At 34.8% G+C, this 13,627-nt stretch overlaps 1 protein-coding gene and 2 long non-coding RNA genes across 3 annotated transcripts in view; 1 reads left to right on the top strand and 2 right to left on the bottom strand.

The window, feature by feature from the left end:
- The window catches only part of LOC115435291 (transmembrane protein 65-like), a 64,618-nt gene extending 62,072 nt beyond the window's left edge, over positions 1-2,546 (top strand). Inside the window, exon 8 of the mRNA XM_030157602.1 lies at positions 1,896-2,546. Coding sequence (XP_030013462.1) covers positions 1,896-2,048 — 153 coding nt within the window. The 3' untranslated portion in view covers positions 2,049-2,546. The remainder of the gene's footprint in view (positions 1-1,895) is intronic.
- A 260-nt stretch (positions 2,547-2,806) lies between these two features.
- On the bottom strand, positions 2,807-4,369 carry LOC115435292 (uncharacterized). Its single transcript, XR_003937678.1, has 2 exons — positions 3,634-4,369; positions 2,807-3,355 (listed from the first exon to the last, which is right to left on the bottom strand). It is a non-coding gene; the product is annotated as an uncharacterized LOC115435292 (long non-coding RNA).
- Positions 4,370-12,099: 7,730 nt separating this feature from the next.
- LOC115436097 (uncharacterized) lies at positions 12,100-13,411 on the bottom strand. The gene is made up of 2 exons (XR_003937775.1): positions 13,368-13,411; positions 12,100-12,873 (listed from the first exon to the last, which is right to left on the bottom strand). It is a non-coding gene; the product is annotated as an uncharacterized LOC115436097 (long non-coding RNA).
- Positions 13,412-13,627: the final 216 nt, after the last annotated feature.

The raw sequence follows: 13,627 nt of genomic DNA, 5'->3' as shown, positions 1-13,627 counted from the left end.
TATTAATAATACTGCTTTGGCTTCGTTGAAGACATTTATTCAACTTTGTTCAGAACAAACGACCTGGAGTTCTCGCTCTGCAGCTCAGAGAAACTGTGTAATCCCTATAAGATGTTCTGCCTTTGCACAGTCAGGCTTTTCTTTTAAAACCACCAGACAATGGAACCGGCTGCTGGACAGTCTGAAGTTGTCTATTGATCTGAATAGTTATTGACAAAATTTAAAAAAACATATCCTCAATTCCCAACTGTGCCAACATGAGATGCACTGACAGGTTTTTATTATAGACTAGTGTTTTACAATATATATTCACTGGTAAATATTTTTAATGTATGTTTGATGAATTACAACAAATAGACTTTTAAAGCATGATTTTAAAATCTGTGTTTTAGGAGTGAAGTGTAATGAAATTGCATTTTTAGGAAACATGAAACTGAAATAAATACACAAGTTTTTAACTACTGTAATTATGAGCTAAGGTTAGTTTTGTATTGCATGTAATGTAAATGTTCTTTAGTGTGCACACCTGCATGGGGACAGCAGATGGAAAGTAGCTTGTAGCTAACACTGGTGCAAAGCATCTCTTCTCTTTGAGATTAATGTATTTGTACATTGTCCCTGACAAACAATGACAGGGTTTCAGTGGGTCATTAAAAAGCATTAAAAGTCATTAAATAGATTTTACGAAAATTAAGGCCTTAAATGGCATTAAATGTGATGTTCAGAGGCATTAGAAAATTAAAGGTGCGGGAGACTTTCGTGACCAATTTTTCATCAAATCTGTCAAACCTCAGTCATATCCTCAGTATCACGAATCTGTAAGTCTGTCTGTCATAACTCACCTGAATCTCTTCCCTCACAGTGAACAGTGTCTTAGTGCCATCCACCAGAAACAAACCATGTGTTTACAAACAGAGCCCGTAGGTAACTCAGTCATCTTTGGAATCTTGTCGCAACGTGCATTGTGGGAAGAGAAGGCTCGCGCCGCCACCTGACAGCGGCAGCGGTAGTGCGACCATATCATATTATATGTATGAAAAAAACACAACGGGGAAACGTCTGAAATGCGGAAACGGCTGGAGGAATATGCATAGAGGGAAGGGAGCTCCTGCCGTTTCCGCCTCGTGTCTGTTCTAGCTGCCGCTGTCAGACAGCGGCGCAAACCGGTGTTTCCCACAGTGCACGTCGTGACAAAATTCCAAAGATGCCCGAGTTCCTTCCTGGCTGTGTTTGTAAACACATGGTTTGTTTCTGGTGGATGGCACTAAGAAACTGTTCACCACGAGGGAAGAGATTCAGATGAGTAATGACAGACAGACTTACAGATTCATGATACTGAGGATATGACTGAGGTTTGACAGATTTGATGAAAAATTGGTCACGAAAGTCTCCCGCACCTTTAAATACACTTGATGGGGAAACAAAAACATTGTTTTTCACAATTTATTTTAATTGTATAAACATTTAATAATTTTGATCGGAAGTATAGTGTGATGATTGACAGGCAGAGTCCTTTAATTGGCTATTGTTTACAGCCGGGACCGGTGCACGAAGTCACAACAGCAGATGCTTGGAATGTAATGTGCTGTGAGCGTGCTCATGCTGTGGCGAAAGAGTGGAGGGAATATTGGCAAATGTCGGAAAAATGGGAAAATGCAAGTTTCAGCAGAAGTGATTGGAGGAGGAACTGTTCAGAACCTGATTAAAGCCTGTCGATGGTGAACAATTGTGTGTATATGTGAATAACTATCCACAGTTGGACATGGGCATTAAATTTGTTTAAAGGAGCATTAAAAAGGCAATTAAAAAACATTCAGTTAGATTTGCTGATACCTGCAGAAACCCTGAATAAACTAAACTAAGTGAATTTTATCATTGTCCTCTTCTGTCTGCAGGGTAAAGCCATTGGTGTTGGCATTGGCTGCATCCTTGGCATGTTTCCTCTTCTGTTCTTCAAGGATGAGGAGAAGGATGAGAAGAAAGACGGCCAGACAGAGAAGAAGGAGAAAACACAACCTCCTGCTGCAACAGAAAACAGCAAAAACTGAAACTATCAACTTGCTGGCGACAGATACTATTTAGAAAACACTAGATTACTCTGAGGTGGGACTGATTGGCCTTGTGTGGTGATGCGGAGTGTATGGAAATTAACTTCATGCAGTCTAATCATCAGGCAAGGCTTGGCAAAAAACTATCAAAGGTAGTCTGAAGAGGATTATAGAGACTATTTTGATTGTAGAATTTAAGCACAGGGACCTGGCTGTCTCTTGAAGGGACGTTGAAGACCGTTATGTTGCTGCTGCTCCAACTATTGCACCCTAACCTCACGTTGTTTTTGACTGATCGACACAAAACTGAATCTCATTTATTTCTAAGTAACTCATCTCTGCTCTGCTGAATCTGTCCGATGGAATCAGCATGTCTGTATCTGCGTTTAGGCAATTAGATATTAAACAGCACAGATCAAGAGAGTGAATGCTGTGCAAAAAAACAAAAAAAAAAAAAAGTGCAACGCAAGGGAAGACATCTACAAAGAATCTTACAAAGCGTTTTGTGTTTTCCATCAGTGATTCTCAACATGCAGGACATATGGGCTTCATTCAGCACTGCTAAAAACAGCCACATCTCCTCCTGTGGTTTCTGATTTGCAACCGTCATACGCCAAGGTAATGTTTAACACAAAGATGCCACCTAGTAAGCATGTCATGACTTCAGTCCAGAGCGGCTGCGTCATCAAACCTCAATGTCAACCACTCGGCAAAGGTGGTTAAATATTTAACACTTGCTAAGCCCTTTTTTTTTTTTAGCTGACTTTTATAACATGCATTTTTATGCTTTTAAGTATTCACCAAAAGATGTAACACGCACAAAATGTACATAGACAGTCAGGCTGTGTCACAGATTTTCTTATGTTCATCCGGGTGTCTGCAGGTCTTTAAAAAGTTTGTCTTCAGTTCTTTAAGTTGACTGAGGGTAAATGCAGAAAGTTTGCTGTATGTGTATATTGTACTATCATGAACAAAGAATATATTTTAGCCTTTAGCAGGAAGCTAACAGTGTGAAGTGGTAGAAGAAAGTGAATTAGAAGTTCATCTTGGAGGCTTGACACTGGTGGTGGTGGTGGTGATGGATGGAGGTGAGGAAGTGATGCCTTCAGGGGTTAAACTAAGATCCGCTGAGAAGCCGAAATGGCAGCAGATTGAACACTGAGAAAGTCAAACTATCAGAGTGTGTCAGGATGCGATCAGATGAAGATGAAAATTGACTGATTGAGCTTAGGAATAATACGGAAACTGTGCTGGACTGTAAAAATCCTGCACAGTCACAACTTCAAGGTCATTATATAGTCTTAAATCTAGAGCTGCAACCGATTAATCGACTAGGTGCTTGAAGCCAACGCAAAAATTCCTGATTCAATTAATCGACTCGAATTGGTTGAAGGGAGATATTCTATTGCAGTTTCCCTGAATTGAAACTTCTTCGTGCGTCACAATAAGCGTCCGTGTGAAACACAACAGTGGAACCAATGTTTAACAGCAGAGAAATAAAGGAAACAAAGCTTTGATTCAGGAAAATTGTGGTTGAATGATTTCTTTGGATCACGTTGAGTCGATTAATCGGTTGCGGCTCTACTTAAATCTGAATTTTTTGGCACGTTCATCGTCTTATATTTATTTATTGTCTTGCAAGTCCATACCTCTGATGTTCCAAACCTTATTTTGTCTTTATATTCTCACTAAAATGTAGATAAATCTAACTCTCATAATCATCAAACCTACCTCTACACTTAACTACATGTAAATTACATACCTTTACATTTATCTGCAATACTTAAATAAGAAAATAAAACTGATTGAAAATATTCTCCAAAAGCAGTACTGATACCTGTAGACACCCTGGTGTATGTACATAACGTACTGTATATGTGCATGTTTCAGCAAAGTTTGTGAAGAAAGTAGAAAAATACAGACAGGCAGAAAGAAGGAGCTGGAGCAGATCTGTGGCTGAAAGATAAATCCCAACTGTAAAAGCACCTGAAGCCTGAACAGATGCACACTGACCCCCTCCCTCCTCTTTCCTGGGACGACGTATGATTAATCTTCTCCGGCTCTGGATCTATCAAACGGTGGCTCTGCTTGTTGAAGTGGCACCGGGCCTTGAGCCAGTTTACTCTCACAGAACAAAGTAAGTCTGGGCTGGAAGTACTGTTGATCTATTTATATCCGCCGGGTTAATGTACAGTATTAGTCTGGTGGATGGTTGGAACCTAGAGGAGGCTGTTACCAAGTAGTCACACCAACATTCTGTCACTTCTCTACTGCCCCCCACTGGCTGAAACTCAGCTCCTGTCACCTGTTTTCTGTTCTGTTTACCCTTGTGTGGTGTTTGGGTCTGTGGGACCTGTTTCCATTTTTTTTATTAACCCTTTCATGCATGAATTATGAGAACCTTAGTCAAGATTTTTTTTCCTGAGTGTTTTTTATTCCTCTTTAGGCATGGAAAAAACAATGCAATTTATTTTAAATTTTTTTTTAAATTAACCTGTTTTTTTTATGAAAGTAGATTTGTTTCTTTATTTCTTTAACTAAAAAAACAACTTTTCAATAAAAAAGTGTTTGAATGCAAAAAAAAAAAAATGTTCCAAAAAATTGCATTTGAACACTTTCTTTCTTTGAAGTGAAATTTTTTTAATTGATTTATTTATTTTTTTTATGAATTTTTTTTTTTTTTTTTTTTTTTTTTTTTTTTTTTTTTTGGTTAAAGCAATAAAGAAACAAATCTACCTTCATAATTTTTTGTGGAGTTTCAAAAATGTCCACTCTGCTGGACACCATGTGTTTAATTTTTGAATATCAGACAGTGATACAGGGTGGGGAAGCAAAATTTACAATATTTTGAGGCAGGGATTGAAAGACAGTGTATGACCAATTAGTTTATTGAAAGTCATGAGAATTTATTTGCCACAAGAAAATTGACATAATAGAAATGTTTTTATTCTATGTGTCCTCCTTCTTTCTCAATAACTGCCTTCACACGCTTCCTGAAACTTGCGCAAGTGTTCCTCAAATATTCGGGTGACAACTTCTCCCATTCTTCTTTAATAGTATCTTCCAGACTTTCTCCTAATAGTTTTGCTCATAGTCATTCTCTTCTTTCCATTATAAACAGTCTTTATGGACACTCCAACTATTTTTGAAATCTCCTTTGGTGTGACGAGTGCATTCAGCAAATCACACACTCTTTGACGTTTACTTTCCTGATTACTCATATGGGCAAAAGTTTCTGAAAAGGTATGGATAATAGTGTTAGGTATGATTATGACATCAATATATGTTTGGTTTCAAAACAATTGACGTAGTGCCTGCTGAGAAAAAACAACTAAATGTTCATTGTAAATTTTGCTTCCCCACCCTGTATACAAAATCAAAACATTTTTAATGCAGCTAATCTGATGTTTTCTCAGATTTGATCATATGCACAATTTTTATTAGCAATTGATTTACACTCAAACATGTCACTGCAGATCAGGTTTATCAAGAACAGCAAAGTTATAGTCATGGTATGAATGTCAGCGTATGAGATGGTGCAAAAGTGTCCACTGTGTTAACTCATATTGAACTAAAACAACAAAACCCATGAATATAATATATTAGAGAAGAGCTGTAGAATAGCTGTCTACTATAGTGATCACTATGCATGAAAGGGTTCAAAGAAAAATGATGAGTAATTATTTTTTTAATGGATTTTTTTCCTCTCATATCTTACGGAAAGTATTAGGGCCACTGGAAAAAAATTTTTAAAATGAAGGTCCAGTATATGTTTTTATTATTATTAAGAGAAAAAAGTCAGAATTCAGACTTTTTTTTTCTCAGAATAATAATAAAAAAATATACTGGCCCTAGGGATGTAACGATATGAAAATTTCATATCACGGTTATTTTGACCAAAATTATCACGGTTATCATTATTATCACGATATTGTTGAAATTGTGCTCAAAATGTTCAAAAAGTACTAATACACACACTGAAATAATTTAACCAAGTTGTATTTTGAAAATAAATAAATAAAATAAAATAACAGAGACAATGTACCTTCTGTTGGCAGAAACATTCAAATATTAACCCTTAGTGATCAGAGCCTATTTTGTCTGGTTTTCAGTCCTTTTGATTTTGCCTTTATATACTATATAAACAAATGTTTACTATACCCATGTTTGGGATCTTTTTTTTCAGCACATTTATATCATCTATTATTTTTTTCACTTTAGCCTACTATATCAACAAAAAAGGACAAAAAACACAAAATATATATAAAATCCGATTTGAAAAATTTGTTTAATTTATTGCATAAATAACACAAAGATGCTTAACGAACCTTTTCAAAGACTAAGAGTGAATATTGGTTCCAAATCTTAGGTATATTAAAGTAAAATTGAAATAAATTAAAATTATACTCAAATATTTGACATAAAAACAGGTCTTTACATAGGGTTTTTTCTCGTAGAAGTGCGGTAATCAAATGTGGTTATCATGATAATTAGAATTTAAACGGTAATACTAACCGTCTGCAATTTTACCATTGTTTAAATTTATACCAGTAATCCCTAACTGGACCTTAATTTTTTTTTTCCCAGTGGCCCTAATCCTCTTCCGTACATATTTTGATTATATTACATTGCATTGAAAAAAACAAAACAAAACTAAAAACGAATAGCACTTTAATTCATAAATGTGATCTAGCAAAGGCAAAAGATAAATATTAAACATATATGCTTTTGATGTTACTTGTAATTGGGATGAAATAAACATCTGTTGAGTATTTTAACCTAAAATTGTTTGATTATGTTGAATTAAAAACCCACAAATGTAGCGGGACCACCACACCCACGAACACTGACTGAATAACAAAGATCTGAACACCACACAAGGGTTAAGCAGTCCAAACCCTCCACCTCTGGAGCTCTTACCACTTCATCACTCTTATTATTCGTGTTCCTACACATTGCTCTAATCAGGATATGCAAACTAGGTTGTCTTCTGCATCTGGCAGCCACAAAATAAGAACACCCTCACAGATGCATATTTGGGATGATAAATCACCATCATTTTAACACTTCCGTCACTGATTTCCTCTTATAAATCTTCGGTTTTTCATCTCAGCAGCTGAAGTAGACTGTTTATGGCGCCGAATCTGTTTAGAAGTTGAAGTGAACGCAAGCAGCTAAATGTCACTGAATTGCATTTTCTTTCAGAAAAAAAAAGTATTTAATGTTTTTATAGAATATTCAGTCCTGAATTATGTATGTTTTGGTGTTTATTCTCTTGTTCTCCAAGTATGATGTTATGAATAGAATATAATCTTATATTCTATTCAATATATTATTTGTCAGCACAAAACTGTCTTTGTTGTTATGTTTTTACAAGCATTCTTTAGCGATAAAAGGCTTTGCAGCCAAATGCTCCATTTTACAGCCCATAGGAAAGTCATTAGACATGCTCCAAAAACTGAATACAAATGAGACTTACTCTGTATAAGATGTTCTACTTATTTATTATGTGGGAAACGTGATAAAATTGAGAAAATATACAGAAGAATGCAACTTATTTATGTAGTTAGGATTTTTGACCTGATTGCTTGATCTCCACTTTGCATGTACTACTAATAAAAAAAAAATCCTATTGTACATGTTTACTTTGTTATAATAAAATCTGGTCTGGTCTAAGATTATGCATTTAAACATGATATGCATTGATGAAGATGAAAAAAAAAAAAAAGCAGTAGTTCAAGCGACAATAACATACAAGTGACCAGACATCTGTGACAAGTATGTTATGTCTTGTAGTAATGAAGCACAGGATAGCTGCTGTTGTCCCTTTGTAGAAAGCCAAAGATGAAGCACACAACTGTCATAAATAATACAAAACAGGATGTTCTGTTGTTGCGTGGGCTTGCTGAGCTTATATTTGTAACAGACTCCCTCTGCTGTGCTGTGAATCTGCAAATGCAGTGCAGAAATTCAGAGCATCTGTGGTGTGGACGTAAAAGACGCACAATATTTGAGAGAAAACTACTTCTTTGCATTCCATCGTTGATTTGCTTTTGTGATTGTGCTTAAGATATTGTGCAAATCAAAAAACCAAAAATATACAATACTGCTGTAAAAAAAAATAAAAATAATCCCAGTAATCTACCTAACACTGGTATTTGTTGGGGGAATATTAACTTATTTTACGTGTCACCAAAGCTCAAAAAGCACATTAAACATTTTACAGTTGCCTTTCTGGTGTGTTGAATATTCGGGTACATACTCTAATGGCTGTTTCTGTTGTAGATTTACTTGATATGGATGACGCAGTTAAAATAGTTGCAGTATTATAAAGATTTCTTTCTCTTTTTTTTTTTTTTTTTAATTGGACAGATGGAAAAAAGTTTGTTTTTTTTTTTTACCTTGACATGTTTCTGCAGGTCTTTAAAAAGCATGAAGTGTCCTCAGTTCTTTAAGTTGATTGAGGACAAATGCAGAAAACATGTCAATGTAAAAAATCTTTTTTCCATCTGACAAAAAAACAAACAGATCTTTATAATTTCAATAGATAGTATGAACTTAATTGGACTAGTTGCAGTATTAGTTGATTATTTTTTGCTGATAACACTGGTCAACAACAAATTTATTGTTTAAGTTTTTTGAGCTGATTTAGGATAATTTTGGTGTGCTGAATCCAAAAATGACATTAATTTTGCTCAATCAGGTCAACTTTCTGAACTATGCTACATATTGGCTTTTTAACATTTTTGCTTACATTTATGGGCATTTTCACATCATATGATACAAAATTCTTTCTTATTTCTTGCAATAAACGAGTTCTGAAGATTTTACTTTTGCCAATTTATGATTAATGTTTTTTTTAATATTACAGGTGAATGAAATGGCTTCGACTAGAAGATCTTGCAAAAATAAGCCTGACGTATTCTGCTACATCTGTGGTGAATACACCATTGTACCTAACAGGAATCCTGTTAGAAAAGGATTTTTTTTTCTCTTAAAACCTATTTTGGGTGAGAACTATATAAAAAATCAACTGATAAAGTCACAAAAATGTAATCAATTTTGTGAGAAGATCAAATTTTTCAAAATCAAATAAGCAAAAAAACCTGACCTGATTGAGAAAAACAGATGTCATTTTTGGATTTAGCGGTGCAAAATGGTCCTAATTCAGTTGAAAAAACCTAGACAACTTGCAAAAAACATTTTTTTGTAACCCAGTGTAATAAATTCTTGTCCCGATTTGCATGTTTACAGACAGAACATGATTAAAATACACAGGTTTCCTTCTCCTAAAACCACAATACACCACAAATACAGAAGTAGAATAGTGTGCATAGAACAAAGTAAGTATTATGAATAAAAGTAGCTGCAGCACTGGTTTGTCTTGAGCCAGCCCTTGTTATATGTGTAATTAAATTGATTTCCATTGGAGATGTGATGCCCTTTATGGAGAAAACTGATCTGCAGTTTGGTATTTTACAGCTGACTGCACTCATATTTACTCTGTTTTTGAAAGTATCTGGAAAGAAGCTCTGGGGCTGAACTTTGAAAACTATTTGGAGACAGTAAAGCTCTCAAAACTAAGTATCTTTGTGATAGTGATGCCATCAGACAGGCTTTTAGTTGTTTCAGAGGATGTGAGGGGTGATAGTTGAGTCCATAGCATTACACAATATGAAAAATGACTGACGATCATATGTGCATAAACAACAAGAAAAGCACTCTGAGAACGCAGACCTCCGCCAAGACAGGTCTGTCATCCCCCCCCCCGCCCCGGTCACCACCAAAATCCTATCATTTGTTCCTTGTGCCAGTATCAGCATTTCCTGAAAATTACATGAATATCCATCCATAACTTTTTGAGTCATCTTGCTAATAAACAACAAACATGCAAACAAACAAAGCAAAGTGATCACAATACAGCCCACAACAATAATGTGGGCTGTGTGAGAGGGTATATAGTGTCTGATTAATTTCCAATAAATAGGGTCAATACTAGGGCTGTCAACATGGGATGAATTTGGGAAATGCAAAATTACACTTAACGCTTTATCAGGCAAGTGACTATTTTTGGTAATTTCCTCAAACATTAAATATGGGGCTGATCTTGTGTATCAGTGAGGTCCAGAAGCATGTTTTTTATAACACTATACAGTGATTCAGAGAGATTCTATGGACATTTTGAAGCTGTAAATAGTAAATATGAGTGATTTTTGTCTGTTTATGACCTTATAACAGTTGATTTATTGCATGTGTTTACTTTTTAGCAAGTGCTGCTCAGATGTTTTATGGCAAGAGGAGGTAGATGATGATGTCCAACACACTAACGTTGGCATTTTGAATTTCAGAATATTTCAGTGAGTGCCTTAGAAAGGGTTAGGATATTAATAATCAAGGGTGTCAAAATCATGTTAGTTCAGGGGTCACATACAGCGCAATAGGATCTGAAGGGAGTCGGACCTGTAAAAAAACATAATAATAACTTATAAATAATGAAAACTTCAAATTGTTCGTAGTTTTAAGAGTAAAAATGTGAAGTTACATGAAAATACTTCCATTTCCTACGATCGTTTCACAAAAAAATGTGAATAACCTGAACAAATATGAGCATGAAATGTCTTAAGTGTAATATTAAAAATATTATCCGTTACTAAATGTTTCATGTATTTGCAGATCTACTGTGATCTGTACGTTTAATATAATATATAGCATAATATTTTTTAAAATTGCACACATTTTTCTTAAGAAATTTCATGTTGATTGTGGTTCATGTTATGTTAAAGGAATTTTTTTTTTTTTACATGTAAACATTTTCATGATGTAATTTTATTTTTTTCACATGTTATTTTCCTGGTTTGGCCTGTTTGAGATCATATTGGACTGTATGTGTCCCCTGAACTAAAATGAGTTTGACACCTCTGCTTTATTACGTATTTGAAATCACATGGATCTGCAATAATTCCTAAGAACCTGAATTTAATTCACTCAGAAATCTCTAAGTGAGCAAAAATGTTTACATCTAAAAAAATTTTCCTTTAACATAACATGAACCACGATCAACATGAAATTTCTTAAGAAAAATGTGTGCAATTTTGAAAAATATTATGCTGTATATTATATTAAACATACAGATCACAGTAGATCTGAAAATACATGAAACATTTAGTAGCAAGGATAATATTGTTAATACTACATTTACTTAAGACATTTCATGTTCATTTTTGTTTAGGTTATTCACTTTTTTTGTGAAACGACAGTAGGAAATGGAAGTATTTTCATGTAACTTTACATTTTTACACTTAAAACTAGGAACAATTTGAAGTTTTCATTATTTATAAGTTATTATTATAGTATTTTACTGGTCCGACTCCCTTCAGATCCTATTGCGCTGTATGAACATTTAGTTACAGGGATAAACATTTTCATAATGTAATTTGACTTTTTTCACTTATTATTTTCCTGGTTTGGCCTGTTTGACATCATATTGGACTGTATGTGTCCCCTGAACTAAAATGAGTTTGACACCTCTGCTTTATTACGTAGTTAAAAATCACATGGATCTGCAATAATTCCTAAGAACCTAAATTTAATTCACTCAGAAATCTCCAAGTGAGCCTGTTTTTTAATGAGGAAAGTCTTTTTTTAGAAATCCAAAATAACTGATGCTGTAGGTCAGAGTGATTAAAGTGTAGAGGACTCAATTATTTTGCAGGAGCTGAGGTTTTTGTGTGGACTCATTTTACTTCTTCCAAGCATCCGACCACTTTCTCAGCTCAGACTGTAACGCTATAGCAGCAGAGTGATATTTTGTTACTGCTTGTTATCATCTTTGTTCTATTTTTTTTTCCCCCTGGTGTCATTAGCTGACAGTGAACTCACACTGGATGACAACACACACACACACAGGTCTATATATCGGTCATAGGGGATAAGATGGGTGTCACATGGGACGGACTGCAGCCATTTAGAGCATAAACAGACAGAGAGGGTTTGATGTATTACCGAAAACACGAACTTGAACATGGATAACTCAAAAGCTTTGGAAAAAAAAACGGTTTCTGTCAAGCTTTATTTTGTTATTTGTTATTATTAATACACAACACACTCCTTTCCTCTGAAAGTGAACAATACTAAAATGAGAATTAAGAAATAAACTCGCACACAAAGTCAGTACGTGATCACTCATAAGTGTGCAAAAACATGTAGAAAAACACATCATCATCATCTGTATTAACTCATTCAAATAGCTGCTCACTCTGACAACACATTCATACTGTATATGTGCCACTTGTCACTCATATCCCTGCATTAAAACACGTTACCATGCAGACATAGTGCAACGAGTTATTGGAAAAAACAAAAGCAAAATTAAAACGCTTCCTCTAGTATCAGTTAATGAAGGTATTTCGTGTTAAAACATCTTCACTATTCAGCACACATGCCTCTTGTGTTTGCAGTCAGTCTTCAGTAGAGGCTAGGCTTGAAAATTTCAGTGAAAACAGGTTTATAAATGCAGGCAAAACGGCCTCTGGCACAGTTATAGCAGAGTCTAAATGTCCCCCATTGTAGCCACTACCAACACATGAACTCCAGGAGTGGTATGAACGCATACTTGAACACACACATACAGAAAAATCAACACATATTACAAGCAAATATTGCCATCCTAAAGACCCCAGACATAAATAATTTAGCCAGGAGGAGATTTGTTCTAATGAGCCCCCGGAGACCGACGCGCTGGTTAAATTGCACTTCTCCTTTTCCTGTTTCCAATAAGAAGCTAAATACTTTATATGTGGGATCTGTTTAACAAAATTCACACTAGCTGTTCCTCCATAAATGCAAATGTGTGACAACAGATTTCATCATCCACGTCACAAAAAAACAGAGGCTTTACGTGTTAAAACTACAGAACTGCATCAATGTGTAAACTGAGTCGTGAACATAACAGGCCTGCAAAGTCGTTTTAAGCAGAACTGTTGCAGCAACACGATTCATCTAACCTCAGAGTCGTGGAAAAAATTATTAGACCACCTTTGTTTTCTTCAATTTCTTTTTCATTTTAATGCCTGGTACAACTAAAGGTCCATTTATTTGGACAAATATAATGATAACAACAAAAATAGCTCATAAGACTTTAATTTCAGAGCTGATATCTATCCATTTTCTATGTTTTCTTGATAATAACCAAAATCACTTCAGTTCTTACATCAGTATCTATGACATTGTACTGACAAAAACAGTGCTTTTAGGTATTCCATGTTTTCTTTTCTGTTTTAGTCATATGATACACACAAAAGTTAGTACTTGATTGCATACACTGCAAAAATCCAAATCTTACCAAGTGTATTTTTCTCATTTCTTTTCAAAATATCACATCACATTTAAAATAAGACATAATCACAGAAAGAGTAACTTTTCAGTGAGATATAAGAACGTATTTTTAGACAACAGATCTTGAAAACCTTATTTTAAGAAATCTTACTGAAATAATTTTCACTTGTTCCATTGGCAGATTTTTTTGCTTGAATTAAGCAAAAAAATCTTGAATTAAGCAAAAAAAAAAAAAAAAAAAGAAA

Source organism: Sphaeramia orbicularis, chromosome 16, assembly GCF_902148855.1.
Source record: "Sphaeramia orbicularis chromosome 16, fSphaOr1.1, whole genome shotgun sequence".
Lineage (NCBI taxonomy): Eukaryota > Metazoa > Chordata > Actinopteri > Kurtiformes > Apogonidae > Sphaeramia > Sphaeramia orbicularis.
The sequence above is the reverse complement of the archived record's forward strand: the minus strand, read 5'-3'. Positions and strand labels throughout refer to the sequence as shown.